This window comes from Squalius cephalus (assembly GCF_949319135.1).
Source record: "Squalius cephalus genome assembly, chromosome: 10".
In the NCBI taxonomy this organism is placed as follows: domain Eukaryota; kingdom Metazoa; phylum Chordata; class Actinopteri; order Cypriniformes; family Leuciscidae; genus Squalius; species Squalius cephalus.
Window position 1 is genome coordinate 36,962,977 of NC_137131.1, and position 19,418 is coordinate 36,982,394.

The window sequence follows — 19,418 nt, forward strand, 5'->3', positions numbered from 1 at the left end:
TTTTGCGTGGAATTGCCCCAAAAGGAATTCTTAACAACATATTGCACATGTGGGTCAAAAGACAAACTCGAATCAAATATAACTCCTACATTTTTTTATTTTGTTTGAAAAATAGCCATCTAACAGTTAACCAGTTAACCAGCCAGTTAACATTAGTGAGCCAGCTTTACGAAGCTGATGAGGAAAGCCAATAAGCAAGACCTCTGTCTTATCACTATTAGGACACAAAAAGCCTAAAATTGAACCCTGAGGGATACCAGTAGTGACAGAGCCAATCTCAGACCTGAAACCACTCATAAAAACAAACTGGCGGCGATCAGAGATATAAGATCTAAACCTGGTTAAAACAGTCTCAGAAACACCAAAGACAGTTTCAAGTTGGTTGAGTAAAAGGTTGTGATTGACAGTATCAAAAACGGCGCTAAGATCAAGAAGGATAAGGATGGAGAGAGAACCACAATCTGAAGCTATTAACAGATCATCAGTGACCTCGACCAAAGCTGTCTCTGTGCTGTGGAGTTTAAGAAAACCAGACTGAAGGGGCTCGAAAAGATTATTAACAGTAAAATGATTGTGTAGCTGTAAAGCTACCAGTTTGAATCAGTCTGACAAATGCTGACTTGCTAATAAGTTATGATTACTTTCAGTCTCGAAATTAAGCAAATTTTGTGTAATAAATGTTCTTATATCATCATCATTACCAGTGTTGGGAAGGTTACATTGGAAATGTAATAGGTTACAGATTACAAGTGACCCTATTGAAAATGTAATAAGTAGTGTAACTATTTACATTAATAAAGTAATGTAACTGATTAAATTTTATTACTTTTCTAAATTTCTATTGCATTTTTTCAACTGTTAATCATTTTCAAAACAGGCAGGGATAACCTTACAATAGTACTCCACACTGATGACTGTCAGACTTTCAGAATCCTTCATCAGTTGAATTAAGATTATAATAATTAAATTTTAAAGCACAGCCACCACAAAATCAGGCTTTAGCACCTCTGCCGCCGGCTGGGGTCCACGTACAATGGGCACGCAGTCTCGGGTCTGTGGACGGGGCCTCAACTGCTTTGGCACATCAATTGCCTTGAGTTGCTCACAGTACGCTTTCTACTAGGCTGTCTCAAGGGGCCGCTACACGGCAAGCACGTACTGGTCCGTACGGACAACACTGCGAAGGTGGTCTATGCTCCCGTTGCATGTCGCAACTCGCCCGCCATCTCCTCCTATGGAGTCAAAAGGATCTGAGGTCACTTTGTGCCATTCACATCCCTGGCATGCTCAATCGTGCAGCCGACGAGCTTTCATGACAGAGATTCCGGGAGAGTGGCGTCTCCATCCCCAGGCGGTACAGCTGATATGGGACTTCTTTGGCCAGTTGTTTTACTCCCTGACCGAGGGGACCCTCAGCACAGATGCGCTGGCACACAGCTGACCCCTGGGCCTACGCAAGTATGCGTTTCCCCCAGTGAGCCTTCTTGCACAGACACTGTGCAAAGTCAGGGAGGACGAGGAGCAAGTCTTGTTAGTTGCGCCGTGCTGGCCCAATCGGACCTGGTTCCCAGAACTCATGCTCCTCGCGACAGCCCGTCCTTGGCCCATTCCTGCTTTCTCAGAGACGGGTCATCTATGGCACCCGCGTCCAGACCTCTGGAAACTACATGTCTGGTTCCTGGATGGGACACGGAGGTTCTAAGTGGCCTACCCCAGTCGGTGGGGGACACTATCACTTCCGCCAGAGCCCACTCTATGAGGCGCCTCTACACATTGAAGTGGAACCTGCTCGTTGAATGGTGTTCTTCCCACCGGGAAGACCCCTGAAGATGCCCGATCGGTGTTCTGCTTTACTTTCTGCAAGGTGGGTTGGAGCGAAGACTGTCTCCCTCCACCCTCAAAGTGTATTTTACCACAATCGCTGCACATCACGATGCAGTCGAAGGTGAGTCCATAGGGAAGCATGACCTGATCAGCCAGCCCTAGCTTTTCTCTGTCCCGTCCGTGCCCTTCGGCTATATGTGGACAGAACGCAAAGCCTCAGGACCTCAGACCAGCTCTTTGTATGTTACGGAGGCCAGCAGAACGGAAAGGTTGTCTCCAAGCAGAGGTTAGCCCACTGGATAGTAGATGCTATTGTCTTGGTGTATCAATCCCAAGACTTGCCTTGCATGTTTGGGTTGCGAGCACACTCAACTAAAAGTGTTGCTTCCTCCTGGGCGCTGGCTCAAGGTGCCCCGCTGACAGATATATGCAGAGCTGCGGGCTGGGCAACACCCAACACGTTCGCTAGGTTCTATAGCCTAGAACTAGGCTGGGACCATCACAGAGACTGCCATATGTTGCACTACCCTGCTTGGCTAGTCCATATGTGTAACCGCCACATTCACATCCATTTGGGCAGGGTGTGGCTTTCGCAACATCCCCTTTCCTTCAAGGGCACGCTTTCCCAGCGTTATCCAATTAGTCACACTGAGTGGGTCTTGCAGAACAGCAGTGACTGACCTTCTCTGCTTAGAGCTCCTACCTTCCACCCCAACTCTAGGAGGCAGACCAGGAGACTCAAGCGGAACTCTGGAAGGGCCAGCAGCAATGGTGTGTTGATAGATATCCCCATTCGTCGGATCACCTCTGTTGTATGTCGAGAGTGACCAACTGAAGGGGAACGACTCGGTTTTGTATGGTAACCCTCGTTCCCCGAAGGAGGCAACGGAGACTGTACGGACTTCACTAACTCGGCTCCTCAGCGGAAAAACAAATATGCGACGCACCTGCTGCTCATTATATGCTCGCGCTGCAAGGCAGAGCAGCTGTTGCAATTATCGCATGCCAATGTGCATTGGCTCGTTTTGTTACACTTGAAGTAGACTGCACCTCTCAGACAGGTTGTTGCCTAAAGCTTTCAGCGGCAATGTGGGTTTATGTAATTTGCAGACGTGGTGTGCTGCAAATTCAAACAAGAGAACCAATCAGAAGCATCAAAATAGCATCACTTTACTAAACAGCCTTTAAATAGCAGGAGGCATGTGCACATCAAAAACAGGCAAAGCAACAAATTAATATTATTCAACATATCCTAGCTTTTTACAGAAAATATTCAGATTCCCTTTGTAATCGTTAACATTTTCTTAAGTAACTGTAATTTAATTACACATTATTTTCTCAGTAACTGTAACAGAATACATTTATTATATAATTAAATTATGTTACTCCGTTACATGTAACTTTGTCCCCAACACTGATCATTACTGACTGAACTAACCTACGTTGTGTGCGAAACTGTCAGAGTAGGTACAATGTTTGATGAAAAACTTACTTTGCAACAGTTAAAAAAGTATCTTCTGTAGGAATGTGTGTAGTACAAATGAAATTCATACAGACTACATCCACCATGTTGGCTTTGTCATGTGACCCACGGCATCCGTTGCGTCACTTCACTGCCATGCACAACTCCTTTCCCGTGGCCTTCACATGCACACTTCTGAATCTCTGCAGAAGTAGTAGGTCATTCGGGTACTTTTCCCCTACTGTCTTTGAATACTATGAATTTAGACTACTCTTTTCTTTTACTACATTTTATCACCTGCTACATAGTAGAGAAATAAGCATTTTCAGATCAGGGCAAGTTCTTTTTTGTGTAATAAGGGATATTTTATTAGCACTAGCAAAAATGATTAGAATTTTGCACCCCAAGCATTTGGCAACCCAGGCATTGGACCACATCTCTCCATTAACTAATTAGTATTATTTCTTTTTACAAAATAAGCGTTTTTGTAACATTTTGTATACGTGTGTTCTGTCTCTCACAGACCCTGCGTGCAGCTGGAAAGCCCTATATGATCTTCTTTGTTCTTGTGATCTTTCTGGGCTCCTTTTATCTGGTGAATCTCATCCTGGCTGTGGTGGCCATGGCATATGATGAGCAGAACCAGGCCACCATAGAAGAGGCCCAACAGAAAGAAGAAGAGTTTCAAGCCATGCTGGAACAGCTAAAGAGACAACAAGAAGAGGCACAGGTAGCAAACAAACACACGCCAACTCATATTAGCATGTTAGAATGCACAAACTTACGTTCACTTCAACAGGCAGACATTGATTTACAGTTACTATTTGTTCTCATTATTTTTGTTTTGATCATTATTTTATACTAGTTTCCTGATCTTTGATCTTATCCTATGCCTTCGTTATCTCTGAAGTTTCTCAGCACCACACTTACTGCGACTAACACTGTCCTGTCGCCATGGAAACCGACAGATAATGAGAGAGAGTGAGGGAGTGTCCTTTCCCTAGTAAACATGAAAAAGAGAGAAACAAGAGGAAGACAGAAAGAGAGAAATAGAGACAGAGACAAAAGAGAGCAAGATTTACTCCAAAATGGCGACTATGTGTTCTCTATGGTGGCTGATGGATGGATGGATGGATGGATAAATAGATAGATAGATAGAAAGTTAAAAACATAATGAAGTGGTAAGGATTAGTGAGAATGGAATAAAGCAGCAAGGTCAACAATGCGACTAATACGTGTAATTTAGTCTGATCACATAAAGTGATCTTCCCTCCTTCTCCAATGTTCACTGTTTATCCATCTCTTGTCTCTGCTTTTGGTATGTAAGCTTGAAATTAGTCTACCTCTGGTTGCCCCTAACAACGGTTCTTGTGCTGTAATTGGCTGGCAGGTTGCAGCGGCAGCAGCAACAGAGAGTGGGGAGTACAGCGGGAGGGGAGGCTTGTCAGAGGAAAGCTCCTCTGGGGGGTCCAGACTCAGCTCCAAGAGTGCTAAAGAGCGAAGGAACAGGAGGAAGAAAAGAAAACAAAGGGAAGAAGAAGAGAAAGCCGATCAGGAGAAGTTCCATAAGTCCGCCTCAGAGGACAGTATCAGACGGTCTGGATTTCGCTTATCCATAGATGCCAACCGACTCTCATATGAGAAGAAATGTTCCACTCCAAATCAGGTGACTTCCACTTTTTTGTGGCATTGTGGAAAATATGGTTTGATAAATGTTACTGTGTCCTTCGGATAATTCTCAGCTTCTCAGTTACTGAGTTTAGGTGGGTGGAGTGCTAACCGACTACAGCATTCAGGCAAGAAGTGTGACAGTCTGAGACATAAAATTGTTAATTTCTTTATATTAGCTCATCAAAATGTTCAGCAATTCACTTGTACACAGAGGATTACACGGCTCAGATGTGACCTAAAGGTGGCACAGATGCATTACACAGATGCTTCAAAAATGATCCAGATATGAATTAAAGTTGATATAAATGTGGTTGAGATGTAATTTCAATTAATTCTAAGAAGTCTGAACAAATGCAAATGCAAATCCACCAGAATCTACTATATAAGGGAAAACATACATGCTACCATCACAAAGGGTTAATGAGGGCATATGCCTGCAAATTAATCTGCAACACTATTTTTCACAATGTCAATATACAACAAAACGCAGTTATAATGAAATATGACATATTAAGAACACATGACATATTATAACAAAAATAAACTTAAGAAACAAAATGAATACATTTTTACATATTTTTTTTCACCAGCTGATGATACAAATGCAACCAAATCTACAGGGAATTTAGTACAATGATAGTAGATTTTAGAGCAACCATGTGAGCTTTTTGTTCTTCTGTTGAATTATTTCCTACTGAAACAGGAGTTTTGGGTGGGACATACTGAAGGGTTTGTCCCTTTTTTTTAAATATATTTTGTGTATATAATTTTGAATTATAAATTATTTCAATTTTAATATTTATCAATGCAATATTAGAGATGCAAAGAAGCAAGCCATTCACCTTCAGAGATTAGTGATGAGTAATTTAATTATTATCAGACACATAAATAATCAGTATCGCTTGTAAAAAAAAAAAAAAAAGTTATTAGTTAATTGCTAATCTCTTTTTGTTGGGTCTCTTTTTCAGTCTCTTCTGAGCATTCGTGGATCTCTCTTCTCTCCGAGGAGGAACAGTCGTGCAAGTCTTTTCAGTTTTCGTGGTAGAGCGCGAGACTTTGGCTCAGAGAATGATTTTGCGGACGATGAGCACAGCACGTTTGAGGATAGTGACAGTCGCCGCGGATCGCTCTTTGTACCTCGCTGTGTTGAGAGACGAAGTTCCACTGTCAGTCACTGCAGTCTTGCCCCCAGGATTATGCTCCCAGCCAATGGGAAAATGCACTGTACAGTTGATTGCAATGGAGTGGTCTCACTAGTGGGCGGGACATCTGTACCAACATCACCAATCGGACGTTTATTACCAGAGGTGGAGCAACTGAAATACACAAACATAAACATGTGACTCATTATGAAACTACTTATATGTGAACAATATTATGCTCAATCCTCATGGTGTTTTTCTTTCTTTCTAGGGCACGACCACTGAGTCTGAGGCACGTAAAAAACGTTCAGGATCACACCAGCCATCTGATTATCTGGATGAAACAGTAGCCAGAAAAAGAGCTCTGAGTGTGGCCAGCATTCTGACAAATACTATGGAAGGTCTGACACACACACTAACATCACATATGCACATACAGAATACAAACACACTCACACACGCACACATACACATAAGCACACACTCACTTATATGTTGTTCTGTAAAGTGTGCTTCGACATACATGTATTTTTGTATGTTTGGATAGAAGTTGACATGCACAATATCAACATATTGACAACATCAGAAATGCAGATATGGCATACATTATACAGTATTGCTGGAGAGGCTTTGGAATGTTAAGTTCTGATTAGGTAATGGACAGGTTGCACGAGGCAGAGGGATGGGCCACAGATGTATTATCAAAGATGTACATAGTCTGAAAAATAGTACAATAAAGATAATGAATAAACCTAATATACTGTATATAAACAATAATAAGCATTTACTGTTACATAATACAACAGAAGTATCCCCAATTCACATCATTGATGTTTTCATACATAAACATATAGTTTAATAAACAGAAACAAGGTGTTTCACAGAAAAATACATGCCATAAGCGATAAGTTGCCATTACTAAAATACAGTGCACATATATATGGATACAATTGTGGCGTAAATGACGTTACCGAACATAACGCCAATCACCCGTTCGGTATTATAACCGAATACAGATTAACATCACATCATTAAGAACCTGTAAAATTGATCTGCATCTTAATAAAGAATGAGTAATTACATGTTAAATAATATTACTGATCTGAATAACACAAAATTATCGCTACAGGACATTTGGAACACTGTTAACCCAAATTTAGTACAAATGGTCAATGACTACTTTGAGGTCAATGACTAACACTTTGATGTTACATCAGTTGCAATCAACACAAACAAACTGGAATTAACATCCTTTCAGGTGTCAGCTGAAACAAATCACAATGACACAGCAGATAGCAGCTCAACTAACTATACTGCTCGCTCGCTACCAGAATATTACTATGACTATAGTTTCAAAATAAAAGTCCCTCTTGAAGGAGCCTTTAAAGCAGGGATGGGCAAATTCGGTCCTGGAGGGCCACTGTCCTACAGAGTTTAGCTCCAACCCTAATCAAACACACCTGAACAAGCTAATCAATGTCCTCAGGATTACTAGAAAATTACAGGCAGGTGATTTTTTCAGGGTTGGAGCTAAACTATGTAGGACAGTGGCCCTCCAGAACCGAAGTTGCCCATCCCTGCTTTAAAGGGTAACTAAACTCTAAAACAACTTTTTTTTTAGGTAATGATCTGTAAGACTGGGGTTTATTAGTGCTGTTCATTGATTCGAGTAAATGTTTTGACATTTGGGTATAAAGTGTTTTAATTCTACAGTATATGGTGTAAAAACGTCTGAGTGCTGCCCCCTTCAGGTTGAACGGTGGCTACTGCAGTTGTATTTTCCTATTGGAAGTTGTTGGCCCGTGTGACGTAAGCAGGTACCAGCTCACCACGCTCTTGGTATGAGCTCACCACGCCCTTGGCATAAGCTCAGCCCCTGGTATAAAAACATCTTGTTCCATCAAAACCACTGTAGCGAGTCAGGAGCTGGAATTGCGAGTATTGAAAACGATCAGGATAGTGTATATTAACATCTAGTTAGCATAGCATTTATATAGTTATTTAGATTATTCTGTGTAGCCTAGGTAGTTAATTAGCATAGTTGTTAGTGTAGTATTGTTCTCCCTACAACAGACATTCTCTACCAGGGACAGTGAGCTGCAGTGCCTACAGGTGCACCTGTTGAGACACAATAATTTGTAACTGTAGAGGGAGACTTGAAATCTCTGTTTTTTGCTTAATTATCAACACTAAATCATACCAAAATGAACCTAAATGCATTTAAAAAAAATTATAGTTCGTTAGCATTTGCTATGAGCATTAGCCTAAATGAACCATAATGATAATGTTTTACCACTCAGACACTGGCCCCTGCTTCACTAGCATCGTCGGATGCCGATCCCGATGCGGGAGTTAAGACCGCAGATTGAACCAGCGGCTCGAATTGATAAGGCTCTGGCCCTGTGTCCATAGACAATTCACCCTCCTCCACTTAAGGTGAAGGTGGGGGAGAAAAGTCCTTGACCTCAAATGACCGCTCTGTTGCAAAGCTACTGGCGTCATTCCAGTCACTCTCCATCTTTGCAAGTCTGACAGCAGTCAATTAATCCGTCACTGCGGGTCTCAGGTGCACGCCCCCCGCTCGGCCTCACCCTCGGTTCGTCCCCTCTATCTCCGCTGGGGTCTGCCCACTTTTCCATCATTTTTCAAATATTGCCAGTGGGTGGAGTCAGGCTCTGACCAGGGGTTGAGTTACCCTTTAATACAGTCAAGTCAAGTCACCTTCATTTATATAGTGCTTTTAGCAATATAGATTGTTTCAAAGCAGCTTTACAGTGATAATAAGAAATTAAAGTAACAGAGATTGTTTTAGCTTTGCAGCATTTCTAGAATAAAGTTATTGTCCAACTGAAGTTAGTTTTGATTGATTCACTTCCGTTGAAAAGATCATTAGTTATTAACTTAGGGGCCACTTACACGACACCATTCTAACAGAAAACCCTTAATGTGCTCCGACCTGCTCATTTGCACAACAACAGTGCCTGGTGGCTCGATAAAGCAAACCTTGAAATAGATTCCAAGGTGGAAGCGTTGAAATTTTTTGAAAAAAATTATCATCTCATAGTTATCATCATAAGGTTGGCAGTAGTGCTGCATGATTAATCATATCGCAATCGCGATGTCAAGCCTATTCGATTATATGCAATTTGCTGCAATTTTATGAAATAAATAAATGCATGTGTGGACATGACAACCCATTCTCTCTGAGAGCTGTTTGCCCATTTTCTACACCGCTAATAAAAAGAAGAATCAGTTTAGGCAGTGGCACATGTGGCACATTTGGTCACGTTGTGACTTTTTCCGGTGTGCAGCGCGGAGAACAGGTGAAGATGGATGCCGAGCAGACGGACACTGAACTGGTGGCCAGAAAAAATTCTACCTCTGTTATATGGCGATATTTTGGCTATAAGATAACCGACACTGAGCAGAGAGAGCAGGGCTGTCAACTCTCACTTATTCAGCGTGAGACTCACGCAATTGACACTTTTCACATACTCTCACGCCACACATCCATTTTCTCACGCAGAGAAAAAACACGAAGCAAAGAGGACACTGACACCGACAGACTAGACAGAGCAGGTTACTTTTGATAGGAAACAAATTCTCAGCTCTCAGATTATGTCAATTTTATTAGGAAATTCAAACAATTGCGTTTTGGCGCTTGTAAATGTGACTTGACAGATCGTGGTAGTGAACCGAACATCTCTTACTCTTTACTAGTTAATAGTAAATAAACACGAATGAACAATAGATGTGCTGAAAGATACAGTACAACTTACCGAAATGTTTATGCCTCATACATAATATCGATCAATAAGTGTTTTTCAACCGCGGAAAGAGGTCAATAAAACAGCTGGAGAACAATATGTCACACAACGTTACATTTACCTCAGGAAAGCCATTTGATAGCACGTTTGTTGGCAAGACAAATTATATATAGAGAGAGGAGTATTTTGCTAAATATGTGCACTATATTAAATATTTATTATATTTTTACTTATATCATTAAAATATTGTAACGTTGTTATTATAGCCTCGTAAAAACCACATTATATTTAATTTGAGTTGTTATTTTTAACCTTTAATAATAATACCAGCTGACAGGGCTCTCTGTATGTTTACAGCATTAGTTGAGTTTTTTTTCTTGAGAAACATGAACATACTGTACCTAATATTTATCCAAATGAATTGATATTGAATCAAGATCGGAATCAAATCACAAGATTTTAATTGAAATTGTGAAATTTGTGTTAAGCAATAATAAAAACAGTAGCCTACCAGTCATTGTACCATGTAAACATTGTAACATGTTGTCACTAAACTTCACAAAATTCTGTTTAGTTACCAAATGTTTTGACAATCACAATACACTTACACCATAATTATACAAAGCATATGTTACATCCTGCTTAAATGTCCCTGCTTGTCAGAACAGAATGTTCAAAATATCTTATTTTCATGAGCATACAAATGTTCTTATTTATTGTTCTATTTATTTTATACTATTGTACTATTGTGACAATAACAAGTTTGCAGTAATGCAAAGATGTCATTATTTAATTTTGTAAAAAATATTATTTTAATTCGAAAACACTGTGCATTTAGTTGTTGCTAGTTTGAGTTGAGAAATACACATTTCAGCATTATCACGAATCTGTGTGCAATTTCCTTGAGAACCAAGCAAGTTGACTCATGAAACCATTTGTTTATTATATCGCAATCACATCGCAGTATTGACCTCAATAATCGCAATATGACATTTTCCCCAAATTGTGCAGCCCTAGTTGGCAGGATGACCAGGTGGACTACTGGTCTAGTATAAACATGGACCTTTATCTCCACATCAGCTGACCTGATATGACCATCTGGGCTTGGGTGGGTCTTGATGACTTGTCCCACAGGCCATAAACTACAAGGTACACATACATACCCCAAGGGTTCTGAGTTCAGGATTGCCTCTACTTCCAGCAAGACTGTCATTAAGACTTTCACTGGAAATAACTGTGAACCCAAAACTGTGTACAACAGATTTAAAAGATCTCACGATTTAACAGATATCACCTCCATCTCCCAAACTCCACTAAAGTGGGGGGCCAATGGGGGATTAAAGTGGAAGTGGATCCTCTGGCGGGCAAGCTGACACAGTAGGTAAGGAACCAATGCAGCATAAGCTTCCCGTAACTCTCTTTCACCCCCATGGATGTTTGTACCTCGATCCGACCATAACTCTGCTGGTGTCCCTCTCCTTGCAATAAATCTTCTAAGAGCTATGAGGAATGAGTTGGTAGTCATGCTAGAGAATAGGTCTAAATGCACCGCTCTCGTGGTCAGACAATACCCCACCACTTAGAATAGAAAGCATAGAAGGCAGGTTTGCAGAGCCAAAGGCACACAGAAGGTAGATTCAACAATCCCATTTAAGGGATTGTTGGCTGGGCCCTCCACATTGGCATTCTTGGCAGTCATACTGAAACAGCCGGACAGCTTTTCGGTCTCGTAGGATCCAATAGTATCTTCTTATTTCTGCAAACAACTGTTCCGATCCAGAATGATGTAATTGGTGGTCATAATAGTGAATGATCAGAGGAGTGATGGGATAATTAGGATCCAGGACCAGAGGATGTATAACACATGCAATTGTCCTTAAACGACCTCCTACCTGTATCAGACCACTGGACGGATCCATTTCAGGGGGTAGGGTAACTAGTCATCTTCCAGACCTGACCAACTTTCCAGTACCTAACCGTTTGAGGTCATCATTGGGGTTGTCTGCAGAAATTACATAATGCCAGGAACACTTATCCGTCAGCTCCTGGATCTCAGGAGACTCGGTAGTGACAGGACTTTGAATTCAAACATTGTAGGACCATGGTAGAGTCTGTCCACAGAGAAATAGCCTTGATACATAGGGTCAACTCTGTTTCAAGTAACTTAACCAACTGTGCTGTGACTAGACTCCCGCAATGTTCCAGTCTCGGAATGGATGTGAACTTGTGTAGGAGTGACACGGGAGCGTACTATAATGAGGGACAGGTCTGACCATCCTGGTCGGTAGTCCAGGGTAAGCCACCGCTCCATATTCCTGCTCAGATGTATCCAAGAAGAAATGTACCTCATGGGTAGCTCCCATGAGTTCCTCTTCCCATGCATTCCAGGACCGGAGAAGCTCATGTAGCAGGTTGGGGTCAACCCATCCTCTCTTCTTGTTCCACAGTTGCTTAATGATGACATTTGCTCTAGTCATATAAGGTAGAAGCTATCCCAGAGGGTCGTACTGAGTACCTAGGACCTTACATATATTCCTAAAAGTAGGAGTCTCATATATCACAGGGCGGTGTTTGTATGACAAGGTGTCCATCTGCCAGTTCCAGCTCAGACCCAGTGTTAGATAGATTTTATTTTAGATAGATAAACTTTATTAATCCCCAAGGGGGAATTTATACCAGACTCGGGAACATCTAACATCTCCTTCATCAACTATAGTTCCACACTCGCAGCTCGGGCATTGGTTAGTAGGTGACTCAGCACACCAGGATCATTGCAGGATCATTGCAGGCCCATTGGCGAATTTCAAATCCAGCTCTAGAAAGGGTATTCCTTAGTCTATCAATCAAGCATCAGCAGTAGGCATGCTCTGCAGGCAGTTATCAAAATAAAAACATCTCTCCACCGAAAGCCGAATAGCCTCATCTGTCAGGGAGTGTTGCCGTACATGTCGTTGTAGTGCGTAGGTAACACAGCAGGGACTGGAGGTTGTGCAGAAGAGTAATACATGCCACTTGAGAATCTTGGGGGCCTCATCCATCTTCAGGTCCCGCCAAAGGAAACAAAGTAGAGGATGGTCCTCAGGTAGAAGACAGACCTGGTGGAACATGATTGATATCCCCACTCACAGCCAATGAATGTTCTCTGAAGAGGATAAGGATGCCCAACAGAGAAGCCCCAAGGGGGGGGGGGGCCTGGCAAGAGGAACTGGTTGAAGCCTTGGACTTGGTACTGATGGGAGCAGTAAAGGACGATGCAGAACTTTCCATTGTGACTAACAATTTGGTGAGGGATGTACTAGCATTCACGCAGATCAGGTATAGTGTCAGACACTTCCCAAACCGCTCCTATATCAATGCATTGCCTCATCTCATCTTTATAGACCTCAGCATTTACAGGGTCCTTCAGGAGACGCCTCTCCACACTGTGAAGGGTAAGTACGACTGACTCCTTAGGTGAATTCAACAAAGGCATGTCCTTTCGCCGCAGTAGGGGCATTGCCAACCGATTGATTCCCTTCATTTCCAAGGTGAGAGTCTGACTTAGTGTGTGAGCCCTTAGACATCAGCTCGGCATCATAGCTGTAGCACCAGGTTTCGTAACAGAGCCAGTTCGAAAGGTCAACCAGATTAGGGGTTGTGCCAGGTTGGCGGAACATGTGATGATGAAACTCAGCCTGCTGCTCAGGAGGAAGGTTACTCAGAAGGTGCGTGACCTGGGACCCACAACTCAGCTCCAGTTTACCCTCACGTCCCAGGGTTTTCAGTAGGCCCACTAGTGACTTCACCTGGAGAGCGAACCACAAAGGCATAGATATCACCTTGCTTGATGTCAGGACTCTCAGGGACAATAGCGATCCTCCTTAAGGCTTATGCGGTTGGCCAAATTTCTCATGTTAGTACAGCCATTGTATCAGTGAATGGGGCAGGTGAGTTCAAATAAGCATCTGTTATCATTCTAGCCTAGTCAAGTTTAAGGTGATCCACTAAGATGTGGTATTTGAAAGGTTTAGTCCCATCTGGGGGAGCAGGTGTTTTCAGGTCAACGTCAGGATCAGGCCATGGCAGTGGGGGAAGCTCAGTCAAACTCGCAAAGGTTGTGGATTCATACGGCCTCACATGGGGACTGGATAACTGCGATGCCAGTGGTTGTGCTGGTCAGATATTCTTGCCTTTGGCTTGACTGAGGTTGGCTTGAGCCACTTGAAATAATTCTCTGACTTTTGCATGGACTTCTCTCAACTCCCACAAGTCTGCCTGGAAAGCTTGATGGGTCTGCATTAGTTGAGCATGCTCACAGCGCAGATGCTGTAGCTCACTGTTGCCTGTAGAGGTAGTGAAACCAGCTGCCTGAGTCGAGGAGAAGGATGGCTGATGGAATTCGAGGAGAAGGATGGCTGATGGAATTCGGTACACTGTGGAGGCTTGTAACTCGAGGACATGATCTGTGAGTCATCAGAACAGACTATTATACCATCATACTCAGCGACAGGTCTGCCTTGAGCATATTGTACCCTGATATTGCTATAGGTAAGCTGGAGGACGAGTATGGTGCTTGGGGCGAGCTGCTCCTGTAATCTCTTCATCAGAGTCCATTATGTCAGAAGGGAATACTCAATCCGGAACGAACGACTAATTCTGTTGGAGAGGCTTTTAGACTGTTAGGTTCTGATTAGGTAATTAATGAGTAACCTGGGTGCTGGTCAGAGCACAAATAATGAGGAGACAGATAATCAGCTTAACACTGTGTATTGGAGGCTGAGGAATGGTCCACAGATGTATATTCAAAGATGTACATAGTCTGAAAAATAATAAGTACAATAAAGATAATGAATTAACTAAATGTATATAAACAATAATAAGCATTCATTGTTACAGAATACAATAGAAGTATCCCCAATTCACATAAGTGAGGTTTCTATACACAAACATATAGTTTAATAAACAAAAATAAGGTATTTCACAGAACAATACATGGCATAAGCGATAAGTTGACATAACTGAAATACAGTGCTCATTTGTTGATAGAATTGTGGCGTAAAGGAGCAGCATTCAACCAAACATAATGTTAATCACTTGATCGGTATTTTAACCAAATACAGATTAAATTATCATGAAACCCTAATCTTTATTTTCAAAGATTTTAACAAAGTTGTGTGTTTTGAACATCACAGACGACAATACCATCCATTAGTTTTAATTGTTGGAAAAAAACTATTTAATTTTAGCCTTTTTTGTGCTATTTTCATCTTCCGGGTTTAAATTCGTCTTTCTTGTCAACATCACAGGATGTGACGTTTTCTTGTACATCGACCATCAACTCATTGACACCTCATAATTATTCATGACAGCATGCGTTGGTTTCCTATGCCAGTGACAGGTGCTTCAAACTGTGATATTGTATACAGTAAGTGATAGATGCATGAATGAGTCAAAAATGAGTGTTTGTTTTTGCTTTGGAAGAGGTTCTGCTTTGCATAAGTTCTCTTCAATAGATCCTGTGTCTCCGACACAAACATGATTTACCCACACTGTGAGTGTAACCGGTCTTTACTGCCATTTAACCGATCAAATAGCTTATAAAAAAATAAGCCTCAAAAGTTATTAGTGTACGTTCATATATGTTTTCGATGCAGAGTTCTTATGTGAACGGCTGTGCATGTATTTGTGCATTAAATTGTAGCTGTCACAGGATATGTATGTATTTGTGTAATTTATGATAAACTTATAAAACCATGTATAATATATGTATATTGTGTTGCGGTGTGTTGATGGTGAATTGCAGCGGGCATTTGTGGGAAGCTTAGATGCTTTTAATTCAGTGAAAGCAAAATAACATGAATCAGAAGCCAATGCTGTGTTGTCCGTATCCCCTCTTCCCTCTCCACTCCGCAGTTTATACCACTGCCATTTTTGTAGAATTTTTCAAAACTGTGGTGGGAGCTTACTGGTGCTACCTGAAACCCTGGGATATGACGGTTAACATCACAGCATTAAGAACCCGTAAAATTTATCTGTATCTTAATAAAGAAAGAATAATCACATGTTAAACAATACAACAGATCTAAATAACACAGAACAATCACTTCATCGTTCAGAACACTGTAAATCAAATATAATGCTAATTTCTTACCTTGAGATCAATGACTAACACTTAGATGTTACTCCTGAAGCAATCACCACAAACAAACTGGAATTAATAAGCTTTCAGTTGGCGGCTCGAAAAGATTGCAGAGACACATTATATGACAGCAGCTCAACTAACTATGCTGCTCGCTACCGGAATATTACGACGACTATGGTTTCAAAATAAAAGTCCCTTTTGAAGGAGCCTTTACATTATGAACGATTTTAGAAATAGTAATTTATTCTCATAATAAATGAACTCATTCACTTGTAGTGTTAACCCCATCAAATATTCATGCACACACACACACACACACACACACACACACACACAATGTTGGGTTTCTATGTTTTATTGGGACTTGATGCATTTTTACATTTTCAAAAAACATAATTTAGTATGATTTATAAGGTGTTTTCCTCGTAGGGACCAAGAAATTTCTACATTTTGTCCCCACAATGTAGGATTTACCAGGACCCCTCCACCCCACACACAATCATGAGTCATGTACTGACATTTAAACACTGACTTTAAGTCATGTTGCTGCTGACATTCCAGTGCAATTAGCACCTCTGAGCAAATGCACTCTCAACATATTCATCTAATATTCAGTCATCACATACACTCCCTAAACCTCACATCCTCACTTCTTCAACAAACAGTGTCATATACAATTTTGTTCAAATCAACTTCCCTATTTATTTCGGCATAATCCAGTACTTTACAATATATGTATATTTAAATATATGTATGTGAACACTAGGCTTGTCTGTATTTTCAAATGTCCCATATTTGTGTTGATCAATCAGATTGATATTTATATTCCATTATATGTCAATTGCAGTATTGACATGATACCATGATTCATTGTGCTGTGCATCCCAGTTTCATCAATGCAACCCATTCAGAAAGAATATTGGGAAAAAAAATCTATAAATCTATTTATTTATTTTTCACACAGCATTGTGATAGAGTGGTTACATATTTTCTGTGATCAATTGCAGTTGATCTTGTCATGCAATTAACTAATATTAAAACTGGTAATCCCCAATACATGCACTGACATCATTTTTTTAAATTTGAGTTTGTCCCTCTGGCAGTGTCCTCAAATGTGCACTGTTTTACCTTATCTGATAATGTGCTAATATGCACCTTTTAGGCATAAATAGGTACTGCACCCGTGACAAGCGGTTTTAGCCATAAAGGAGCAAATTTAACATATTTTTTTCTGACAGTGTATAGAACCAGGATAAAGGGTGTATGTTTTAAATAAAAAATTTTTAATGGAATCTTTTTTAACAAGTACTATCAAGGCCAGTATTGCTGGTATCAATACCAATACTAATACTTGTACTCATAATTCAATTCATTTTTTATTTCTTAGGATACAATTAGTATTTAAAGCCATTCAACTTTTTTTGCAATTCAACATTATATTTGAAAGCCAAAATGTAATTATCTTTTCTAAACTTTAATTAATCTGTGTTCACAGAACTCGAGGAATCGCGGCAGAAGTGTCCTCCTTGTTGGTACAAATTTGCCAACAGCTTCCTGATCTGGGACTGCTGTCCAACCTGGCTGAAAGTGAAGGAGATTGTGAACATGATCGTGATGGATCCGTTTGTTGACCTGGCCATAACCATCTGCATAGTTCTCAACACCCTCTTCATGGCTATGGAGCACTACCCTATGACAGATGGATTCAACCATGTGCTGTCAGTTGGGAACCTGGTAAGATCTGAATGCCAGATTCTCATTACTGCAATACTGTATTTGTAATTATCCTTTATTTTATTTAAAAGCAGCACACAAATACACTACTGGTAGTTATTTTACTACTAAGTTGAAGCAAACTCTTGACTCGCTGGTGGAAAAGTGCCTTTAGTTGTTGAGATTGTTTAGTTATCTCAGTTCTGCTGATTTTTTCCTGTTGGGCTCTGTGCAGGTATTCACAGGAATCTTCACAGCAGAGATGTGTCTGAAGTTAATTGCTCTGGATCCATATTACTACTTTCAAGCAGGCTGGAATATATTCGACGGCATCATTGTGAGCCTGAGTCTCATGGAACTGGGCCTGGCCAATGTGGAGGGACTTTCAGTGTTGCGCTCATTTAGATTGGTGAGCAAATCTCACTTCTCGCCTTCCTACAGAGGTCTCTGATTTTTGTTTGTATACAGTGGGGTTCGAAGGTTTAAGAACAGATAACCATTTTTAAATAGAAAATGGTTCTATTTAGCTTTTTTCCCCTAATTCAATACTTTTATTTTCATTACAAATAATGTCATAAACATATAAATTTGACTCAAATTCACAACAGTAGCACTTGAGCTGCATGAATGCCACATGCTCGTGGACTCCACTGTAAAGTATGTCTGATACCATTGAGAAACCCAAATTTCGGCTTTCATTTAATACTCCATAAATTCAGGGTTATGGCTTGATCACAAAGCATCACTTTTTTTAACATTCCCTTTCTCATTCTCCTTCTTGCCCTTAGTTAAGGGTCTTTAAGCTGGCAAAGTCTTGGCCCACACTGAACATGCTGATAAAGATTATTGGTAACTCAGTTGGTGCTTTGGGAAACCTAACCCTCGTCCTGGCCATCATTGTCTTCATATTCGCTGTGGTGGGAATGCAGCTGTTCGGAAAGAGCTACCGTGAGTGCGTCTGCAAGATCTCGGTGGACTGCGAGTTGCCGCGGTGGCACATGGACGATTTCTTCCACTCCTTCCTCATTGTATTCCGGGTGCTTTGTGGCGAATGGATCGAAACCATGTGGGACTGCATGGAAGTGGCTGGACAGTCAATGTGTCTCATCGTCTTCATGATGGTCATGGTCATTGGAAATCTGGTGGTAAGACCAATTATGCCACAAGGAGACACCTGGAAGATGGGCTTACCCTATAACTTCCTTCTTCTATTGTGTCTTCCTTTCTATTCGTCTCATGTAAATTTACTTTGCAGTTTTACGTATCCTGCATTGGTGGCTGTGATTTTGACAAGTAGGACATGCTCCTGGATCAACATCTTTGTTAATCCTGCAACAACATTCATATGAACTAATCAGATTTTAAGTTTAGAGTATGGGCAAGGCTTAAGGCTTTGAGTTCAGCAATGTCCTGTCTATCAGATTTTAGGTATGTAATGGTTAAGGTTTAGGGTTAGGACAATATTCTACTGAAAGTTGATCCAGGAACACTGCTTTTCTACAGCTTCAGTCATTTGTTAATATTCACAAATTAAAATGTAGTACAGCTCAATTCAAATTTATCTTAAGCATTCTATTTAGATTTTCAAGAAATACTGTAAAATACAATATTTACCAGGTCAATAATACTTGGTTAGCCCTGTTATCGGACACTTATGGAACAAATTAATCATTGGTCATTTTTAGTACACATGAATATGGTGTTCGAAAAAAGCATTG

General features: G+C 40.8%; 1 protein-coding gene across 3 annotated transcripts in view; it reads left to right on the forward strand.

The window, feature by feature from the left end:
- scn1lab (sodium channel, voltage-gated, type I like, alpha b) overlaps positions 1-19,418 on the forward strand; it is a 49,149-nt gene that overhangs the window by 15,089 nt on the left and 14,642 nt on the right. For all 3 annotated transcript variants that reach the window (XM_079883932.1, XM_079883933.1, XM_079883934.1), the window contains 7 exons: positions 3,810-4,016; positions 4,677-4,952; positions 5,926-6,264; positions 6,371-6,500; positions 17,483-17,721; positions 17,936-18,109; positions 18,489-18,845. In XM_079883932.1, coding sequence (XP_079740058.1) covers positions 3,810-4,016; positions 4,677-4,952; positions 5,926-6,264; positions 6,371-6,500; positions 17,483-17,721; positions 17,936-18,109; positions 18,489-18,845 — 1,722 coding nt within the window. The remainder of the gene's footprint in view (positions 1-3,809; positions 4,017-4,676; positions 4,953-5,925; positions 6,265-6,370; positions 6,501-17,482; positions 17,722-17,935; positions 18,110-18,488; positions 18,846-19,418) is intronic.